This window comes from Glycine soja, chromosome 3 (genome assembly GCF_004193775.1).
Source record: "Glycine soja cultivar W05 chromosome 3, ASM419377v2, whole genome shotgun sequence".
Lineage (NCBI taxonomy): Eukaryota > Viridiplantae > Streptophyta > Magnoliopsida > Fabales > Fabaceae > Glycine > Glycine soja.
This window is the reverse complement of record NC_041004.1, coordinates 40,903,306-40,924,378: the sequence shown is the minus strand read 5'-3', so window position 1 is coordinate 40,924,378 and position 21,073 is coordinate 40,903,306. Positions and strand designations below refer to the sequence as shown.

The 21,073-nt window shown below is 34.0% G+C and overlaps 3 protein-coding genes and 1 long non-coding RNA gene across 7 annotated transcripts; 2 read left to right on the top strand and 2 right to left on the bottom strand.

Annotated features, from left to right (window-relative positions):
- Positions 1–1,564: 1,564 nt before the first annotated feature.
- Positions 1,565–3,274, bottom strand: LOC114405539. Its single transcript, XR_003665261.1, has 3 exons — positions 3,076–3,274; positions 2,532–2,633; positions 1,565–1,932 (listed from the first exon to the last, which is right to left on the bottom strand). It is a non-coding gene; the product is annotated as an uncharacterized LOC114405539 (long non-coding RNA).
- A 1,606-nt stretch (positions 3,275–4,880) lies between these two features.
- On the top strand, positions 4,881–9,622 carry LOC114407058 (interactor of constitutive active ROPs 2, chloroplastic-like). Of its 3 annotated transcripts, none has more exons than XM_028369994.1 (4): positions 4,881–5,105; positions 6,303–6,399; positions 7,154–7,334; positions 7,530–9,622. In XM_028369994.1, exons 2-4 carry the CDS (start codon positions 6,380–6,382, stop codon positions 9,189–9,191), a joined length of 1,863 nt encoding a protein of 620 aa, XP_028225795.1. In that variant the 5' UTR covers positions 4,881–5,105; positions 6,303–6,379; the 3' UTR covers positions 9,192–9,622. The 3 variants fall into 3 exon arrangements, with proteins under 3 accessions (XP_028225795.1, XP_028225792.1, XP_028225794.1); XM_028369991.1 differs by having other exon boundaries at positions 7,527–9,622; XM_028369993.1 differs by lacking the exon at positions 4,881–5,105 and adding an exon at positions 5,619–6,001 and having other exon boundaries at positions 7,527–9,622.
- A 3,368-nt stretch (positions 9,623–12,990) lies between these two features.
- On the top strand, positions 12,991–14,709 carry LOC114407057 (40S ribosomal protein S23). The gene is made up of 4 exons (XM_028369990.1): positions 12,991–13,147; positions 13,916–14,071; positions 14,170–14,296; positions 14,387–14,709. Exons 1-4 carry the CDS (start codon positions 13,143–13,145, stop codon positions 14,525–14,527), a joined length of 429 nt encoding a protein of 142 aa, XP_028225791.1. The 5' UTR covers positions 12,991–13,142; the 3' UTR covers positions 14,528–14,709.
- A 1,992-nt stretch (positions 14,710–16,701) lies between these two features.
- On the bottom strand, positions 16,702–20,713 carry LOC114407056 (mucin-5AC-like). 2 transcript variants are annotated; one of them, XM_028369989.1, is made up of 9 exons: positions 20,477–20,713; positions 20,163–20,354; positions 19,805–20,083; positions 19,529–19,563; positions 18,951–19,049; positions 18,657–18,807; positions 17,914–18,557; positions 17,200–17,689; positions 16,702–17,145 (listed from the first exon to the last, which is right to left on the bottom strand). In XM_028369989.1, exons 1-9 carry the CDS (start codon positions 20,601–20,603, stop codon positions 16,892–16,894), a joined length of 2,271 nt encoding a protein of 756 aa, XP_028225790.1. In that variant the 5' UTR covers positions 20,604–20,713; the 3' UTR covers positions 16,702–16,891. The 2 variants fall into 2 exon arrangements, with proteins under 2 accessions (XP_028225790.1, XP_028225789.1); XM_028369988.1 differs by having other exon boundaries at positions 16,702–17,689.
- Between the last annotated feature and the right edge of the window lie 360 nt (positions 20,714–21,073).

Genomic DNA, 21,073 nt, shown 5'->3' with positions numbered 1-21,073 from the left:
TCCAATTAAAAAATGCCGTAATTGATCATATACAATTAAAATTTAAGATTATCACCATATAACAAATCCACACAAGAGACCCCATCACTCTGTTTTAACTGCTGAGCAGCTACCTAAGTTATAATGGAATCATATAACAAAAGCTGCACGTCCAGAGGTATGTTCAACTTGATGAGACCTTCTGGGGAAGGTTTCCAGACTATAAAGGTTTCATATCTACACTAGTTAATTATTAGAGAACTCTAACACCTTTGTAGCACCTCGGATAACTTTACCTATTGCTAGGAATCTGGTAAAATAAACCATGGTGTAGTGTTTGGATAAGTATAAACATGCTTTCCATAAGTCATCACAGAGCAAGGGTCCCATTCCCAACGGAAATGGAACCATAAACATGCTTCATCACATATCTTGTCTGGTGGGATAAGTATTTGTAAAATTTATTTTGAAATGAAATGATTTATGTTTGAATATTTTTTTTAAAAAAATAATAAAACTCAAGTATAATTTTTTTATCCAACACAAAAATTATCTGAACTTATTGTAATTAAACGTGTGAATATTTACCAAAAAATATAATCATGTTAGCTTTTATATAATCCAACTCTGAACCATAAACTACCTATGCTTTTTAGCTAACAAATTTTATCCCATGCAACTAAGCGACATTTAATTTCCTCTTGTCTGTGACAGATCTCCAAATAAAATTAGCATTATCATGGTATATGGAAATATTAATTTAATGGTATCATTACAAAATTATATATCATTTGATACGATTACAATATTTTCTATTCAAGTCTACTTACAAGGCTAGTAACCTTGATGGTAACAAGTACGTGATTGGCATGACTATAGTTTTCCTACATGGTAGTATACTAGTATGTCTAATGCCTAATGGAATTTCAGTGATATTTGAATTATTCTGAGTCAAGTTCTTAACAAATTATTTTGCTAAATTGTTTGCACGTGTTTCTCCAATAAATGTTTCTCTTGCCAATTTGTAAATCATCCCGATGCAGGTGGTACCATAACCTTGCATCCAAAATTAAAGAAGCAAAAGATAAAAGATAGTGTTACTTGAATACTTGGAAAGACCAAACAGCATTTTGAAGCTGGTTTAATCCTTTCTTCTGCGATCATATATCAATACCAATTTCAATAATTCAATTTTAAGGGTCTTAGGCCAGTATTTTTTCGTAGACTCGATTGCACACTACACAGTGAGAAAATTTAACATGCATGCAATGATGCAAATAAATACATTCATTGAGATGGGGAAGCTCTGTTATAACTTGACTATAGTCCTTTGATAGTTAAAAAGGCTTAAAACCAAAGCATTTTACTTTCATCATTACTATCACTTCCTCGTTCATTTCTTTCCTTATTATTTTGTTTCTCTCCTCTTTTGGTCCTCTAGTATTTACTTTGGTCTTTACATCTAGGAAGCATATTAACCGATTCTTTTTTAATTTTGTTTCTCTTTCCTTTACTTTTTAAAAAGCCATGATCCAGCTGAATAAAGAAAAAGTTCTTCCTCCGTGAGGACAGAAGAATTTTTCAGTTGACATGATGTTGGTATTTTGATACGCGTAAGGAATACGCCACATACCTTTTGTTTTCCCCACTTCAGGTACATTGGTACATATACCGTGTTATTTAGACGCAGAAAATAAAACAAAATGTTCCTTAAACTATAAAAATGGGACAACCAAAATTGTCTCATTTGATTTTAAAGCGTATTTTCCTCGAATGCAGTTTCCTCTTGTCGTTCAACGGGACCTTGTGGGATTCCAAAAAGAGTGGAAAAAATCTTCCTATGGCACACATCACAGAAATAGAAATAGGAGAAGTGGCCCTCGCTCGTTTAGAAGGCAATACCCGTGATATGTATTCCGTCATTCAGGGTGGGACCACTCTATTGTCCAATCCCTGTTTTTATTTATAATTGAAAATGCAAACGTAAGATTCACACAAGTAAATAAAATAAAATAAAAGCTAGTTACAATAGAAAGAACAAAAAGCATAATTTTATGATTCTGCTTTTTTTCTTTTCTTTCTCGAGATACATAATAAATTTGAAATATGTATTTAACACATAAGATTTAGATCGAATCAATTTAGAGGAATCATTAATGTTTGTGTGTGTGTGTCTATAATTAGTGAACATCATCACACTCAAACTTGAAGATGGGCTTGTCAGCTTGTGTCAATTGAGCTACGAGTTGATGGAATCTCTACAAAAACTCCTTCCTATTAAAAGATACCACTGACATGCAATTAAGTATGCTATTTATTTACTGATAAAAATAAAGTATGCTATTTATTTTAATGCATTCTTAATAACTTCCAAAATCTACAATTTAGCCTGCAAAAATGTCAGAAATGAATAGAGGAATGCACCATAAAGGGGTCATGTTATGTATCTCATAAGTAGTATCTGGCAACTAATAATAGAATATATTGTAGAAATAATGATAGAAAACACAGAACATAATAACAGCAATACACAAAGAAGATCGTATTCAAACCTGCCATATGTGTATATGACCAAGAAATCCTGCTAATTCACATTCTGCCTGACTGTACGTGGACTTCAACAATAGAAGTATGCCTCTTGTTTGACACTTCCTCTGCAAGTGAAGTTCTTCAATGTCAAAACCCCATTTTTATATTCAAAATTCAGCTTTACTCATACTTCAAATGACAGTTACACCAAGAGAGACAAAGGAAAGAGGACATGCATTTTAACACAGACTAACATTTATAATTATAACAAAACATTTGCTGTCAGATGTAGGTGAGATGAAGCTATAGCACATTATGGCCTATACAATTTAGAAGAATGATGATTATACAAGATATTCCAGCACACATTAACACGTCTTCTATCATAGTACTACATACTAAGGCCTTGTGGCTTTAGTTTCTTTATTAATAAAAGTAGCTTCAATACGTTGCCGTTGGATAAAGTAAATTTTAAAGAAGATGCATATATTGGATAACTATAGTTTCTTGAGTAACAGACAATTTTCACAATTGAAAGAGCATGGACAGGAAATTTGAACTGAATACCTAGCAACACTTTCCAGCTGACATTAATCCACTTCACTATTGCCAATACAGAAACAAAAGTCAGTGCTAACGAATACATAAAATCTCCTCTTAGTCATGTGCGGTTCATATGGATTAATCATAGGAGCTAACATTGCGGCACCTGCAATTTCAGGTAATCATGAATCACATCAGAATTTATAATGTGTTTCTTCCTCTTCTTCTTCTTTTTTAGGGGGGGGGGGGGGGGGGGGTGTTGTCAGGTAGAAAAGAGAACAAAACATTCACACAAGAGGAAGGCAACCAAAATTTGATGCATTACCACAATCCACATACTTTTTTTTTCAGTTTCTTTCCCAATAAATTTAGTGAATGCAGATAGTCACAATAATAAATTCATTCTTTCTTATTTTAGATTTGTATATTTCACAAAGAGGAGTACTAGCAACTAGCAACACTAAAAGCTTTCAAAAGGGGGAACGACCAGCAATTCTCTCAGGAATATATCTTAGTGAAGCCCAAGAATCCATCGCTGACGAGTTGAAATTCCGGTTGGGATGAGGATCACTCTCCCTAAACCCAGGAATATCATATGTGACCAAGCGACACCATACTCATCAAGCAATGATGTTTTAACTCCAGGTATACCTACCATTAGGGAATTAAAAAAGCAATAGAAAAGTATAAGAACTCAATTTCTAGGTGCATAAGTTCCTGAATAATAAGGATATATAGGATACGCTGCAATTCTAAGTAAGGCCAGTTTTTTCTGATTATCAAAACTTCTAGCTCTGTCAGCGGGAACACCTTGATCAGGATAAGCCATGTATCTACCATCTGGAAGTAATACGCGGCTAGCACTAGGAGGATGCATGCGCACCTTCACCACTTCAGTTAACCTGTCATGATTGGGATTTATACTTATAGCTGCAAATAAACTTATTTAAGGTCAGTAAATCTTGTGTCAGATTGGTATCAACAAGGAAGATATCATTTGTAAGAAATTAAACAATTTATTCCAAAATCCAAAGAATATAAATACATTTGAAGTGACTGAATTGGTTGGAATAGAGATAGAAAATCAATAAGAGAAAACATAGAAGTTCATTTGTGCTGCAAGGAAATGGGCTGAGAATCTTTTACTTGCATTATAGAAATTCAGTTATTATCTAATCTAGTATTGTTGTTCATTGACAATTGCAATCCTAAGTTAATACATTCATGCGCACGTACATTGTAGTCTCTTCATCAAGTTATCAACATATACAAACTGGAGAGACGAACAACAGAGGACACACTAATAAGACAAATTAGTGAACAAGGTGAAATAAATCATCCTTTCCAAAAGCATTCAATAATCAACTATGTATCCCGTGCAAATAGGTTCAGATAATAAGACAAGGAAATTGAAATATAACAACATTAAAAATGAAGAGTAATTAATTTATTTTATTGCAAGGGGTGGAACCGAGAAATGAAAGTTGTATGGTGAAGAGTACTAGCCAAAAAAAAAAATTCAATTATCAATTTGATCCTCAAATTATTTTAAATAGTTCAACTTGGTTTTTAAATTTAATTTTTTTTAATTTAATTCTCAAATTGTTAAAAATAAATTAATTTGATTCTCAAATTTAAAAAAAATTTAATTAAATTCTTAAATTCTTAGAAATAAATCAATTTAATTCTCAATTTTTTAATAACTTCAAAATCAAATTCAAGTATTTAAAATAATTTAGAAATCAAAGAGCCTTGGAGTGGAAAGAAGCGCGTGGAAGCCAAAGAGCGTAGTCATTAATGATCTATTGGCTTGAAACGTATTTTTGGTGTTGGCTCCTACTTTCGCCTCTGACACAGAAAATACAATGACACAAACTCGGGAACTGAGCAACATCACATAAACCAAACTCAACTCAACTCAACAACCTCTCACTCACCTTCTATTCTTATGCCTTCCCTTCCCTTCTCTTCCCTCCCACACTAGGGTTTACCTCTCTTCACACTTCACACTTCACCCTTCACACTTCACACATTGCCATTTGAACACTATTTGGGTGAGACTCCTCATAACTCATTACTATACTCTCTTTCGTCAACTCTTACTGCTGCTCCACATTGCTTCTTCTTTTCCTTCGTTCCACTCTCAATATGCAGTAATTTTTTCAAACAACATTTTATTTTTTTTCTCAAGGGTAATTTAGTTTAGCGTTCCTCGGTTTGCTGGTTGACGGGTTGGTTTGTGTTTGTTTTATTTCTCATTGTTTTGCTTCTCTAACTTTCTCCTAAGAAGAACATTTCACACTTCACTCTTACAAGTTTTTTTTTTTTTTGGTCTTTTGAATGTCCCATTCTCAAGTTGTGATTTTTTTTCTGGCAATTTGCTGGGGGCACTGGTTTTGAGATGAAAATTTTTGTTTTTTTTGTTGCTAAAAGATTATTGGTTGCAACACAACATGTACCTTGTTTTTACTGAGGTAGGTGCAGGGTCTCTGTTCCTGCTGTCTTCGTGTTTATGTTACTATGCCTTCGGATTAGTTAATAGTTATTTGGTTTTACCGTTTTAGAGTGCATGTTATGTAGATCTGGGTTTCTGAGGTCAAAGATTCTTGTGCTGTCATTGGACTATTCAACTTTGTGTCTTGTTCCAAACTGGAGTTTCACTCAACTAAAAAGTAAAAGAAAAGGGGATCAGAAAATGAAAAACTGTTCCTACTTTTCTCAGCTTCATCTGTCTTCTTTTGTTTTGAAAAGTTTGGCAAGGAATCTGGAAATTCACTGATAGCAACAAGGCTTCTAAGTTACATTGCAGAAGAGGAGCTGAAAAAAATGAAGAACTATTTCTGAAATGCTGAAACTTGAAAGTGTTTTGAAGCTTTGGCTGTCTGTGTGAACTTTGCCTAATAATTTATTATTACGGAATTTAATGTTAGTGCAGCATTATGTGTTTGTGGTATGCTGACGGTCACTGGAGTGGAGTTAATGATAGTAGTTGTTTAAGGATTTTGGTGCAAGATTTTATTTATTTTGCTTTTTTTTGGTATTTTTGATTTGGTAGGTGGTAGTGGAGTTAGTTTACTTGGAGTTTCTTTTAAGGGATTATATGCTGTTTGTTTGTTATGGGTTTTCACTTTTTTTTTGTTGTTGTTAAATGCTGATCCGTGGTGGGCATCTGCTGAGAACTATTTCTTTTTTGTCATGTTATAAATCAAATTCCTTTTCGTCTTTAATTCTTACACAGTTTCCTATTGCAGGAATAGTGGGTCAGGGAGTTTAAAGGAGTGGTCTTTTCGTTTTCCTTTGTATCCTTTACGACTTGGGAGATTATAATATGCAGACACCAAAAGCAAGGTAATATTGGATTATCTAAGATTTCTTGCTTTCTATTTTCTATGCCACCTATATGACTGTATAACTATATCTGGGGTCTAAATGAGGGATGTATTACTCTCTTTTATTAGATTTGGATGTGTAAATAAAGGATTGCTAGTTTGTAAAATGAAACATGAAAAAATAATTATGGAAGCATTTTATTTAATTGTAAAGTTGATTAGTAAACTTCGAAACTACCACATTATGAATGTCGTTTAAAGAAATTTTAAAGTAATTTTTCTGTTGCTGGGTGGAAAAATAATTCCTTTACCGGTTCTTATTGTGCTGGAGGCAATCTTCTATGCTTCTCTACTTCATTGCCTGATCCATTATGCTCATGTAGCCCTAAGTTTTAGTTTAGTTTCACTCAGTTGTTATCAGGATGCCTTTACAGTGAAGGTATTAGTATTAAGATGAATCTGAAGAAAGGTCTTTTTATTTCTTGCTACAAATATATCATTCTTGTGCTTTAGCAATTCTTATCAGGTCATGATCATAAAGTTATTTGGCCTCAACTTTAGCTATATCTGAATTTGTCACTGATCTATCATTGAGAAAGCAACACCTGTTTGAATGGTGATGTTTGAAATTAGCGTTGCATATCTTCATCCAATTAATGGATTCGGATGATTTGACCACTTCAGTGTTTTTTCTCAAGATGCTTTTTGATCCACATTCTAAATTCTTACATTTGTTTGTGCATATTAATTTGCTTATGGCTGACTGTAAGCAGAGTTGGTGCTTCAGAAGTGCCCCAAAAGAAATCTCCTGCAACTCCTCGAACTGCTCGTCAGTTGAAGACACCAAACTCTGATGCATACTCTGTCTCCTCTCCAAATGCTGCAAAAAAGACTCCGAAAGATAGAAGTCCAAAGGTTATTGAATGCAGGTCACCTCATAGTCCAATATCTGAGGTATTTGAAGTTAACTCTTGTTTGGAGCTAAATTACCCTATCTTTAATACAATTATTTAAGCACTTCATAAATCCATTGCCTATATGTATATGTATATGTATAAACTCTGAAACATCATGCTATAATGTTATTGCCAGTTTGTAATTTTTATTATTCACTTTGTGATCTCTCTCTTTATTATCTGCCTCTAGAAGAAACGACCTAGTAAGGTCCAGGAATTGGAATCTCAGATTGCTCGGCTTCAAGAAGATCTGAAGAATGCTAAGGATCAACTTAACTCATCTGAGTCATGGAAGAGAAAAGCTCAACAGGAGGCTGAAGAGGCAAAGAAGCAGCTTGTAGACTTGACGAAAGAGCTGCAGGAATCCCATCAACAGCTTTTGGACTTTTCGGCTTCTGAAGAAGTGAGGCTTCAAGAGCTCCGCAAAATTTCTCAGGATCGAGATCGAGAATGGCAATCTGAACTAGAGGCTGTCCAAAAGCAACAGGCAATGGATTCAGCTGCTTTGGCATCTGCCATGAATGAAATACAGAAATTGAAAATTCAACTTGAAAGAGTATGTGGGTCTGAAGCTACTCAGATCAACAGTTCAGAATCAGCTCATGCTGAAATTCAGGAATTGAAGATGGAGCTTGATAAAACTCTCTCTTTGGTAGAAAAGCTAAAAAATGAGGTAGGTGATTGCAAAGAATCTGAATCCAGGGCTTTGGAAGTAGTTGGTAAAATGCAAATGCAATTGGAAACAGCAAATCAGACTGTTGAAACTCTTAGGTCCGATGGGATGAAAGCAGCAGAAGCTTACAAATCTTTAGCTTTTGAGTTGGAGCAATCAAGAACTCAAGCAAAATCATTGGAAGAACTTGTGAGTAAACTTCAGGCTGATTTGCTTAGCAATGCTAACAAAAGTATGTTAGGTCCAACTCCAACCAATGAAAATGAACCTTCTCAGGAAAATGAGGAAATAAACCAGCTCAAAGCCGAGCTTATCTCTGCAAAAGCTGAAGTGGGGCAGTTGAAGTCCGTATTGGATATTTCGGAGGTAAGATACCAGGAAGAGTATATCCAGAGCACATTACAGATTAGATGTGCTTTTGAACAACTGGAACGCGCAAAGTCAGAATCTAGTCAGAGAGAGGTTGAGTTATATGAGGAATTGAGGAGAGCTAAAGCTGATACTGAGGAGCTAAGGGCAAACCTGATGGACAAGGAATCTCAGTTGCTTAGTTTGTCGGGTGAGAATATGGAGCTCAATTCCAAGATCAATGAAAACCAATCTACTAGAAGGCAATCTGAGCTTGTGATAGAGCTAAAAAAATTGGATGCTGATGTTGAAGAGTTGAAGGAAAATTTATTAGATAGAGAGACAGAACTGCAAAATATAGCAGCTGAAAACAGTATGCTCAAGATGGACATAAAGGAGGAGTTGGAGAAGAATAAAATCACCAATGAAGCCCTTGCTTCAGCTGAAGCAGCAAGGGCGGCAGAGCAAGAGGCTTTGACAAAACTTGGCAGCATAACAGAAGAGGCTGATAAAAGCAACAAAAGAGTGGTTCGGGTGACTGAGCAGTTAGATGCTGCTCAGGCTGCAAATTCAGAGTTGGAAGCCGAACTAAGGAGACTGAAAGTTCAGTCAGATCAGTGGAGAAAGGCGGCCGAAGCAGCCGCCTCTATGCTTTCTGCTGGAAATAATGGGAAATTTGTCGACCGAAACTGCTCACGTGAAAACAGCTTCAATTCTGTTACTGGCAAGATGAATTCACCTTATTTATTAGACACAGATGGAGAGTCACCTAAGAAGAAAAATACAAACATGATGAAGAAGATTGGAGTTTTGTGGAGGAGGAACCATCATTAGATGCGGCACAGGTATTGGTAATCATTGCCTACACTTTGATATCTTGGCTAAAATGGATTTAATTTTATATGGTTGGTTTCATTGTTACGATTTTTCGGTCAAGGTATTTTGTGTTATCAAGTTTCATGAGTCATGAACATTGAAGCAGTTCCTCAGGGAAATTGTGATAAACTCGTGACGGATATTGTGTTGTAGTTAGATATGTTGAACCTACAGTAATGGAGCGGCTTCTTAATGGCGCAGAGAACTAATGTAGACCACTGTATTTGTTTCTAGGAATCAAGTCTGTTTTCTTGTCTCTACATCATTATAGTTTACGAGATTATGGGTGGGAAGGGCAATGTGACCCCAAAAAAAGTGTAGGTTCCCTTGCAATGATGAATTTATTATCCGTCATATTATCATATTCTGCTGCTCAGATTTATCCGTCATATTATTCATTCTAAGTAGGTTCCTATCATCGTTTTCGTCTTTTTTTGGTCCGGGAATTGGCAGCGAAACGGGAGGAATGGTGAATTTTTCATTGAGCAAATATTAACTTTTGAGATTGTTTTTAAAAAAGAGGGCTATCATGTTATCACAATAAAAGGGTTTAAAATTGTGGTGATTCAAAATTGAAAATACTCAATTGCTTCGGAAAGGTAACACTGCAAATTTGAGTAAACATTTAAAATGATTTTTTTTTTAAAAGATGAAGAATCAAAACAAACTTTAATAATAAAAAAAGGGTAAGGAACTAGAAATATATTTTAGTCATTTGAATCATCATGATAGGTTAGGATGCGGATCGGTGAAGCTTCAAGAGCATTACAAATAAAGTCTAGAGCTAACTAAAAATTATGACGCTAAGTTGATTATGCAATCTATGTATTAGCCATAATGTCTGCAACTTGGTTAACTTCTCACAGTCATGAACCCTAGTAATATTCCCCCAATGCTTATGAATCTCATGAATTTCCTTAACCAAGTTGATTATAATAACGATGCCAAAGACAACACCCATTAGTAAAAAGAGTAACAATTCAAATTTGAGTAAACTCTGATCTTAGGTAAACCTCTTCCCCACAACTGGGCAGAAAATACAACTATAAATAAATCCAATAAAATAAAAGGACAAGTTCAACCTTTTATTAAGGTCCCTTACCCTTACCTTAAGGGCACTGACCTGGCAAGTGGGAAGTTGTAGGACAGATCCGTTCTTGAACTCTTCACATCCATTATTCAAGGCATATTACTATATACTATATTGTAAAACTATTGGTCAATGGCGAATCGCGATAACTCTTTGTTTTTAATATAGAGATAACCACGTAAAATATCATCTCGGAAAAACATGCATTAAGTTTCTCATAAGAAGACATGCAGTAGAAATCTTATAAAGGGGTTGGATTTTTTTTCCTCTATAATTATTTAAATGTCTCATTTTTAATAAATAATAATTTTTTAAAAAAATTACTATATTTACACATAAAATTGAAACTAATTTTTATATTTAATGATTATAACCTTAACTATTGTTATAATAACAACAAACTTATAAATAATTTTACACTAGTTATCTCTTTAATCATTGCAATAAAACAACAAACATAATTATTTTTACACAAATTTATACTAATTAATATTAATTATTATTATAATAACAACATACAAAAATAATTTTATACTAATTAACTGTATATAGATAAAAAGTTCGAAGAGAAGGGAGCTCGAATCCATGCTCGCCCCCTCTCGATCACTCCTTGAAGATAGGTAAAAAATTTAATGATTAGAAAAACAATAAAAAAATTATAGAAGAAAACAAAAGTTGAACATTTATGTGAGACAAAATAAAGCACTTGAATTTAAACTTTAACCAATTTCTTAACATTTTGGAAAGTACATTCCGAAAAAATATTTTTTGATAAAAAATTTACTTTTTTAACATTTTGGAAAGTACTTTTTTGGAACACAAAATAATATTTTAGAAAAGTACTTTCTAGAATGTTAAAAATAAATTCTTTAAGAAAATACTTTCGATAATGTTAAAATCGAAATATCGTTCCAGAAAATTACATTTCAGAATAATGATTTTGTATGAATGTTATGGATATAAAAGTTATATGTGATAATAAAAAATAGAAAAAAACTAATTAGGAGTGTGCTTAGAAAAAAGGAAATGGGTATAGCAAAAGTGGAATAGAACCAAAAGTCGTTTACCCAGACCTAATATGGGCACAGCTATGAGTAAGCCTCATACGGATCAAGAGCTGATCTGTGGGCCCAATTTGAAAGTTTTTGTTTTTAATTTTTTTAAAAAAGTATTACGAATTAATTTAAAAATTAATAATTTAAGTAAGAATTTAAACTTATGATCTGTGGGCCCAAGCTTAATTTAAAAATATGTGTTATTAATATCATATTCTAACCAACTAAGTTAATAAATGTTATAAAATAAATAATGTTGTTATACATAATAGTAAACTTTCTAATGTATATTTAATGCACATATAAATTTAAATGATAAATTTTGTGATAATTAATTTTGATATAACTCTTATGAATTATTTAATTCGTATAAGTTAAAAAAACACTTACAAATCACTTAATTCATAAGTGTTTTCTTTTTTTAAAATATATTTTTTAAATTTATTAATATATTAAAATTTTTTAATAGTAAATATTTGTTATTTATAGAAAAGTATATGAGGTGGAGCTTATCCATATCTTTCTACAAGTAGGGGTGGATAAACAGGCCTAGGTCCATAGAATGGTCTGCGGGTCCGCGGTCCGGCGGGTTACGGACCAATTTTTTTAAATGATCCATGATTATGTCATATTTTTGGGTCCGCCCCGTTTAACCCGCGGACTTTGCGGGTTTGACCCGCGGGGTCCGCGGGTTGCCCGCAGCCCGCATTAGATTTGATTTGTGTGACCCTGACCTAATTATATTAGGTTTGATTTTCTCTTTTTCACTTTAAACTTTTCTTTTAAAATAACAGATAAAGAAATATATTAGATACGATAAAAATTTAAAGATAAAAGTAAAAGATTTAAATTAAAAGATGATAAACACAACAAAGATAAGATAACAAAAATAAAATATTAAGATAAAAAAAGATAAGTGATAACATGCTAAAAATCTTCATTTTCATATCTGTAAGCTATAAATAATAAAAATATTAATTCTTATCATTTAAGTTAAAAATAATTGTTAAATAAATATTTTTAAAGATATTTCAATATATTTTTATTATAAAAAATAACTCACATCATATTTAGCCGTTATCATTGTAGCAGACTAAGAATTTTTTTTTTTCTCACGGTTTTTCTCCACCACGTAGTCACGCACGTGCAAAGTCCTACGACTTTTTTCCTTACAAAGAAAACAAAACGCAACTCACATGGAGAAGGCTCAAGCTACTTATGGAATCATTTGTTGTTGGAGATGTTTAAATTTCATATTTTAGATTTATTGCTTGAATTTTCTTTTATTAAGACATTATTTATTTTATTGATGTAATTGACTAATTATTGAGATTTTATTTACATCTGTATTAACTTAATTTGATTATATTGTATTTTTATTAAAATTAAAATTCTTTTAAAACTAGGCCCGTGGACCGACCCGTTTGACCCACAGGGTCCACGGGGGAGGGGAGACGGACCAATTTATTTGGTCCGTGTAAGAAGCGGGGTGGACTGGCCCAATCCGCTGTCAATGCAAACTTATGTGGACCGGCCTTACGCGGGACGGGCCGGCCCGCTTACCCACCCATATATACAAGAGGACAAAATGAAGAATTTACAAAAATATTGACTGAGTGCCCTGACATAATAGCCTTCAATCTTTATATAAACACCACGACACTCCTTTTTTAGGGTTAGGGTATTGCACTGCGGCTGCTACTTCGGCTCCATCTTCTCCGATCTCCTCAAACTCTATCAGCGCAGAACCAAGCCTCTATCACCATGGGGTAATGCAACCTTACGTTTTTGACAATTATTATTATCATTCTCCTTTTTATTTTCCTGAACTAATTCATTATTGCAAAATTCTCCTGGAATTGCTGCTTCTGGTTCAAACCTTTGATGTTTTTGTTCACATTGGAAATTCTTACTACCCTAGATCCTTTTGTTGCTCAATTTTGATTAACATTGGATAATTTGCATTTATGGTCTGTTTTTGTTTCAACAAGTAGCTTGTGCCATGTGCTGTGTGTGGTTTAGTTCTTGAATTTATTGTTGCTTTTGTGTGAATCTATGTCCAGTCCAATCTTCTCATGGCTTTTTCCGACATGAAAAGTTATTTTTTTTCTAGTACAAGACTTGTGTAGGGATTGTGCTGTGTGATTTACGTCCTAATGGTGTTTGTTCTACCACCTATTTTGTGGACGATGTTTTCCGAAGGCATCTTTTGAGCTTTGGTATTGCATTCACTAGAACACTGTAATTGAATTTTGTCTGTTCATTGTTTTAAGATCAACTGCCTAGTGGGATAGGACTATTGCTATGGTGTTTTAATATCAATAGAATGCACGGTTCATTTGTTTCCATTAACAATAGTGATTTATCCTTTTAGAGATGATATTCTTAGAATGTCGAGTGGGATATAGGACTATCGTTGTTAAATGCTATTATTCCTTTATGTTTGCAGATTGCAGACTACCGTTTATTTTTATTTTAAATTTTCATGTGAACACTGGGTTAGAAAATTAAATCTTTCTCGTTTCCAACTTCTACAGGAAGACACATGGAATGGGAGCTGCCCGCAAGCTGAAGTCTCACCGTAGGAGACAAAGGTGGGCTGACAAGTCATACAAAAAGTCTCATCTGGGAAATGAATGGAAGAAGCCTTTTGCTGGTTCATCCCATGCCAAGGGTATTGTTCTTGAAAAGATGTAAGATTAATTTAACTCATACCGTGTTACATTTACTTGCATACTTCCTCAATTAGATAATCTGATGTTAAGAAACTATTATGGTATTCTATGTGCAGTGGTATTGAGGCTAAGCAGCCCAACTCTGCCATTCGAAAATGTGCCAGGGTTCAACTCATCAAAAATGGGAAGAAGATTGCTGCATTTGTGCCAAATGACGGTTGCTTAAATTATATTGAAGAGAATGTAAGTGATTCATCAATCATATTTACTTTATTTTGCTGTTATGTTGGTGCTGATATGCTTATCCTAATGTTATGTGGTTGATGGTTGTAGGATGAAGTCTTGATAGCTGGATTTGGACGAAAAGGTCATGCCGTGGGTGATATTCCTGGAGTCAGGTTCAAGGTCGTGAAGGTTTCTGGTGTGTCTCTCCTGGCCCTTTTCAAGGAGAAGAAGGAGAAGCCTAGGTCTTAAGCTTGTGGGTCGTGTCCTCTCTATAGTCTATCCAAAAAATTATTATGAATTTTGCTTCTTGAGACTGGATGAGTTCTCTGAACAATTTTGTATCTCTCTAATAGTAATTTTTCTGAAACTTAAATTTGGTTCGTATGTCGCACTTCCTCTCCGTTTTTCTTATAGAGAAAGCTTTGTATGAAGTTCGGTCAATTTTACGTCATTTGGTATTGTGAAATATTCACTATGAATATGGTTTTTAAATAATTAAATTTTGATTGAATGAGAAATTTTACAGAAGTAATGTAATATTTCGCACAAATTTAAAATTCTCCAATAAATTTTGTTTGGATATTTTAAGCAACTATTTTGTAAAATACTGAATAACTCGTAACAGGGTATTTGAATTGCCAGATTTAGTGCGCATTTGGATGTAAATAAAAAAATGCAGAGTTGCACTCTTTTTTTTTGTCCCAACCCGAAGGTTTTATATTATTTTATTGTTTCTTTCTTTTTTTTCACCTTTCTCATCAAAAGAATGAGGTGTAATTGATTTGAATGATGAAAATAGATTTTTTTTTTCCTATTTTTATCCTCTTAGTCAAGCACATTTATTAAAAGACGAATGTATTGAACGAGTGTCCAAACAAGCTGGCTTCTAGAAGTATTTGGCCTAATGCATTATGTCCACCACCTTCAATTCTTTGTCGATTAAGTAGGAAGAATATTTTCATATCCAATTGTTTTTCTTTGCTTAGTTATGAAGTTCTTAGATTAATCTTAGGGGATGTTTGATACATGGGAATTTTTTATTTTAATGTTTGCTTTATTTTTAAAAAATAATATTTTTAGAAACAATGTTTAGGGTGATTTTGCTAAACTAGTCATATATTAGTGCATTATATCATAATTTAGCACTTCAAACCCTAACTAATATTAATTAAGCAAAATTATACTTAATTATCTCTCTAGTTAAGATTATGATTAGGTAAAGCAAGTCTAATTAAGCTATTAAAGTTAGTGTCTTTAATTGTAGACTTTTAGCTAATTGTTGTGTGATTAGTAATTCTAAATTTCTCTAAATTAAACTTAGAAATTGAGGTGCTTCCAAAATTAGGAGTTTTCAGTTACTTGTTTGAGGTGTTTCCTTATTGAAAGTTTTGAAATTTTCAATTTCTGTCTGCTAAACTAAATCTAAATGTGTATAAGTTTTTTTTTTTTTTTTGTCAAAGAGCTATATTCATTTCTTTCACCACATTTTAAACTAATGTTTGAATTTCTGAGTCAAAGTATTAACTCACAAAAGTTAAAAATACTAAAGAAGAATTACTTTTTTTTATTAAAAAATGAGATATGTTTTATTTTTAACTTTTTACTCGTTGAAATTTTTTTTGGATAAATAATTTTTCATGCATTAACTTATTTCTCCTTCTGGCTCACCGCAGTAGTAGGGAGGCCAATTCACTTAAATAATAAAAAATAGAAAAAAAAAGAGAGTAGATTAGCTGATTATGTAACTTAATTCAACGAGTTATATATATGTAATCTACATCCTACAGATAGAAATCGATTTCCCAAAAAAAAAAATATGACACCTTTAAAAAGACTTAGTTTAGATTTAGGTTTTTTATTTAGTAAACTTCAACTAAATGAACTAAGACTAAAGCCTTTGATTTGATTTATTTTATCCAAACTAGTCCTCGCCATTTATTATTTGAATGGTTATAATTTTATAATACTTAATTTAATAATTAAACAATATAATAAAATTAATAACATTTATTTTATCTTATACCAACAAGTTTGAATAATACTAGATTGTTCAAAAAAAAAAAACAGCTATACTAAATTTAGTTCCGTTAAGCAACATTTCAATTTCAAGGCTTATGAATAAAAAAAATATAATCAAGAGACAAAATCTCACAAAAAATAATCAACCAGATAAAAAATTAATCATCGATAAAGTCAGTAAATATTTGATACCACATGTTTAAAAAATAACATTTACTTTATGCATAGCTCAACTCAGTAATGTTGTTCAAGGTTGAATAAAAAAAAACTATTTATTTAAGTCACTTCCTTATATAATGTTGGCTTCTACAAAGCCATATAACAATGCTTAATGAAAATGCAAACGAATGCATCTCAGGCATTTAAATTCCCAATGGGAAACAGAACATGAAATCCAAAAGGAAACACAGCAACGAATCCATGAGTAAGAAATCTAGAAGACCCATCAAATTAAAGTATAAATACTAATAGTATAACAAGTATTTCAAAAATGATAAAGACTATCCATTCATGACTTGGACAGAGTACATCAGGATACCTTTTGCACAAAGCAGCAAACTCCACGAACATATAGTTCAACTTAATTACACAATCTCACTCGTTTTCTTTCATAATAATGCTCTCCGGCACAGGCAAGTGGGTCAATTTTGCCTCTGAAACTGTTGATTCTGTAAAGACAACACCATCCATGTTGCAAAAGGAATCTTTGACCGCAAAGGGTGTCCTTGTTGAAGCTGCCACATCAAAGCTGGTTGGGGAGACAGAAAGGTATGTAGTAGATAAACCATTAAATAATTCGTCTTTCTTAGGACAATCAATAAGCTCTTTGTTACTAGATAACTCCAGACCATTCGATTTATCTTGGGAGCTGATATCATTTTTGTTACTAGATAACTCCAGACCATTCGATTTATCTTGGGAGCTGATATCATTATGCAATAAATACAGGGAATCACCATTAAACTTTTCCCCTGTCTCAAAATTTATGTCCATATGTCCAACTTGTTTGCTCAAATGATCAATTTGATCGTCATGATGAGCATTTTCCTGGTTATTGATACCATTAAGTGGTGGCAGATCATGATGAGCTTCCTCCACTACATGGAAGTGTGATGTATTTTCAACAGCGCCCATGGATACGTCAGAAGAGCTTTTGACATTCTGCACACTATTAGATGTCTTAATTGCAACATCTAATGATCCATGAAAAGGATTTGGATGGGGAGCCTCCTGGTTATTGGGATTTGTATTATCAATTGACACGATAGATCTGGATGGTTGCAGCTTCCCGAGTTCTGCTTTGTCTTGGCCTTCTCTTGGACTTTCAGCTCCATGTTTTGGCAAGCCACCAGGTACAATAGACCCACGTGGAGTGCGCACTAAGGGCTTCACCTGCACAACAAATGCAGCGTAGTAGAGAGATCACCAAAGAAAAAGGAAAAGTAAAATATCATAAGTTGCTGAAGCACATATTCCACCTGGAAAACCCACTAAATAGTGTGTGACCAAAGTCATAATGATATGAAATTTGTATACTTTTCCAAGAAACTGGTACTAACCAACCACTAACCCACACGGTTACTAGCTACATCAAATATAAACAAAGCAAAACTCACCCCATCAAAAAAACCAATCTTTGGTGAAGGCAGTCGAAGGCCTGAAGCTTTCTTGGAAGCTGGAGGAAGAACTGCTGCTCCAGGTGCTGTCCTTTCCTTCTGACTAATAATCCCACTATGCCAAGCCTCTTGCCTTTCTAATAAGCTTGAATCACTCAGAGGAGTCTGAGGATGTGTACCTTGATCTGTATCAGTGTTCAATAAAACCTTTCTGCTTGACCCGCTATCAATGCTGGACCTTGAACTATTACACACACGTTTAGCCATAGAAGTTGTTGAGGATGACTCTGATGAAGACCAGTCACTGATAGAGCTAGCAGGTGAAATACTAGAAGAAAGCTTTGTGGCAGACATCAAGCTTGAAAGACTAGAAATCTCAGGTTCAGCTTTATTTCTTGAAGCAATTCTTGAAGGTGTTTTGACAACCGAGCAACACGAGGTTGGCTTATAACTTCTTTTTAAGTAACTAAAAGAAGATTTACCAATATTGTCAGATAAATTGTTACCGGAAGATGTGGAAGTCACTGATCTAGTCCTGGTTGATACTGTTGGACCAACAGGTGATTTGGATGGTAGTGTTGGCTTAGGCACAGAACCTCGAGAACCTCCAAGAACAGATGCTTTTGCCACTGAACTGACTCTATCTGAAGAGGTCAAAGGAAAATAAAAGTTAACTACAATTCAGAAAATGGAAACCATTATGCCAAAATGAGAAGTGGAAAAATGCTAAAGCAAGTTCTAACCACCAACTGTTTGTTTTGCCTTGTCCCTTTCACTTTTGACATGTAGATTGCCAAGTGAATCTCTCTTGGATGGAAGAGTGGAACTTAAACTAGACCTAACTGGTACCTTTGATTGCTTTAAAATAGATGACTCTCTCCCTGTAGCCACAGGCTTTTTCAAAATAAGAAATATAATCAGTTAATCACTCAAAATTTCACTGAACAAGCCTGAGTGCTTTTGCTCTCTGCCAATCATTAGCAAGCAAAATTAGAAAAGCCACTGGTTCTCTTCAGTGGTCTTACTTAGTTGCATACCTGTGGAATTTGTGGGAAAATAGGATTATTCTTCTTTGTCATTTTCCCAAACCCTTGCATGCCAGCAATTGGATTCTTAGAAGCAGGTGGGACCTTCATCTAATGGCAATACAAAGTTATTACAAAGTTTTTTGTTTAATTTGCGCGTGTGTGTGTGGGGAGGGGGTGGGGTTACAAAATGGGGCTATAGGAGGCAAACATTGTGCCCCTATTCACCACCGTGCTCCAGTAGAAATCCTCCTCATTTCTCATAGGAAATGCACATCTCCATTTCTCATAGCAAATTTCCTTTACACAAGAAACCATAGAAATGAAGATGTCCCTTTTCTATGGAAATATGGAGAGGATCTTTACTCACCATGCACATTTCTCTGCGGTACCTATGTCCCAAATTGATAATAGGTGCCTCTGAGATGGGATAACTTCGGGGACACATACTACACCCACAAAGTCTTGGTACAGCTGAACCAAACCCACTTGGGCAGCACCATAAACATTTTTTTTGAAGTATTCTTGAGAATCATTCAGACATACATTAACATTACAAAAACTTTCTAGTCATCACAAATGCTATTTACCTTCTTGCGAGAAACCATGCCAACCTTTTTCGAAGCTGAAAACAAAAACCAGAAATCAACAATTTGGCCAATTGGGTATGAATCAATACACCAAAATAAATTTCAAACACTCGCCAGAAATTCAGAATGCACACAGGCAAGATTATTAATTTTTTTTAAGAAGCATCTGAAATGTTCGTCCACTCATTCCATGCATCTAGAACCATTTTTTAATTACAACTAGAACTAAAATCACTTTCAAATAACGTTTATGAAAAACAAATCCGAAAGACATACAGTCATGAGTTCGGAACAATGGAACCGCGGGGGAAGATGGCACTTTGGTGTTTGAAGCTGCAGGGCAGGACTTTTTGCTAGATTTCTGAATTGAAGCTCTTACATCCTCAAACAAATCACCCTCCATGTCCACACTTTCAAAGGTCAAGCTATCACTCGCTAACGTAGATATAGACTCACACGACTTGTACACATCCTCTTGAATAGCCGGTAATTCGTGCTTTTCATCCTTCTCAACACCTTCAATTATACAAGTCAACTCCTCCGGATCCAAAACCCCTAAAAATCACTCATCAATTAAACGCAAAACTAATCGACATCCAATCAAACAAAACAAATTGAAAGTACAGAAAGGTACCGGCGCTGGTGAAAAAGGCACTGTCCCAGGCTAAACTCTTGCGCAGATTGCATTTGCTGTTTTTCTTAGGTTTTCCGTTTCCGGATGAATCATTGGAGTGAGGATCGTGCTCCCACTGTTGGAGTTTGGTGGCGGCGTCTTCGAACTTCTTCGAGTTCGGAGTGCACAATATATCTGAGTGCTCTTGATTCTCTGAAATGGAAGATCTGAATGAGTTTTCATTTGATCTCGAAGGATGCATATAAAACGGCAAACAATTGAGAAGAAGTAGTAGTGTCTTTGCAGTTAAATGAGAATGAGAAGATAAAGATAACCTGAATGTTGGTGGCTGAGAGGGTTTCCATCGAGAAGCGAATCGTCGGCGGAGGAAACGTCGATGATGCTGAGGCGTCGGTCTTGGACTTCCCTCTTTCTCAGGGAACTCGCCGGTTCGGAAATCATCGGAGGAATTGAGAGAGAGTGGTGAAGAATGAAGAAAGGAAAGGAGGGGGGAGGTTTTGGTTTCGGAAAATTTTGAACTTGAGAGAAGCGGCTAGTGTGTAAAGGGATTACACAACTGAGACTTGTTAGTTTTAAAATATTATAAAATATGGTGCAAAATTAAATTAGTGTTTGGAGACTTTGATAAAATTAATTTTAAATACAATTGATTTTTAAAAGTGATATGACTTATGTGTTTAAATATTTTTATTATAAAATTAAGTTAATAATAAAATTGTATAAAATTTTGAATTTAGCACATAAATTATTTCGTGTATATTTAAATAAACATTGATTTTAAAATTATGTAAGTTATACTTGGATAATTTATTATACGAGTGATATAAAGTACAAAATTTTGGGTCAAATGTATGATATATTCGAAGTTATTTAATTATTAATCAATTCTAAAATATTGTCTAACGTAAAAT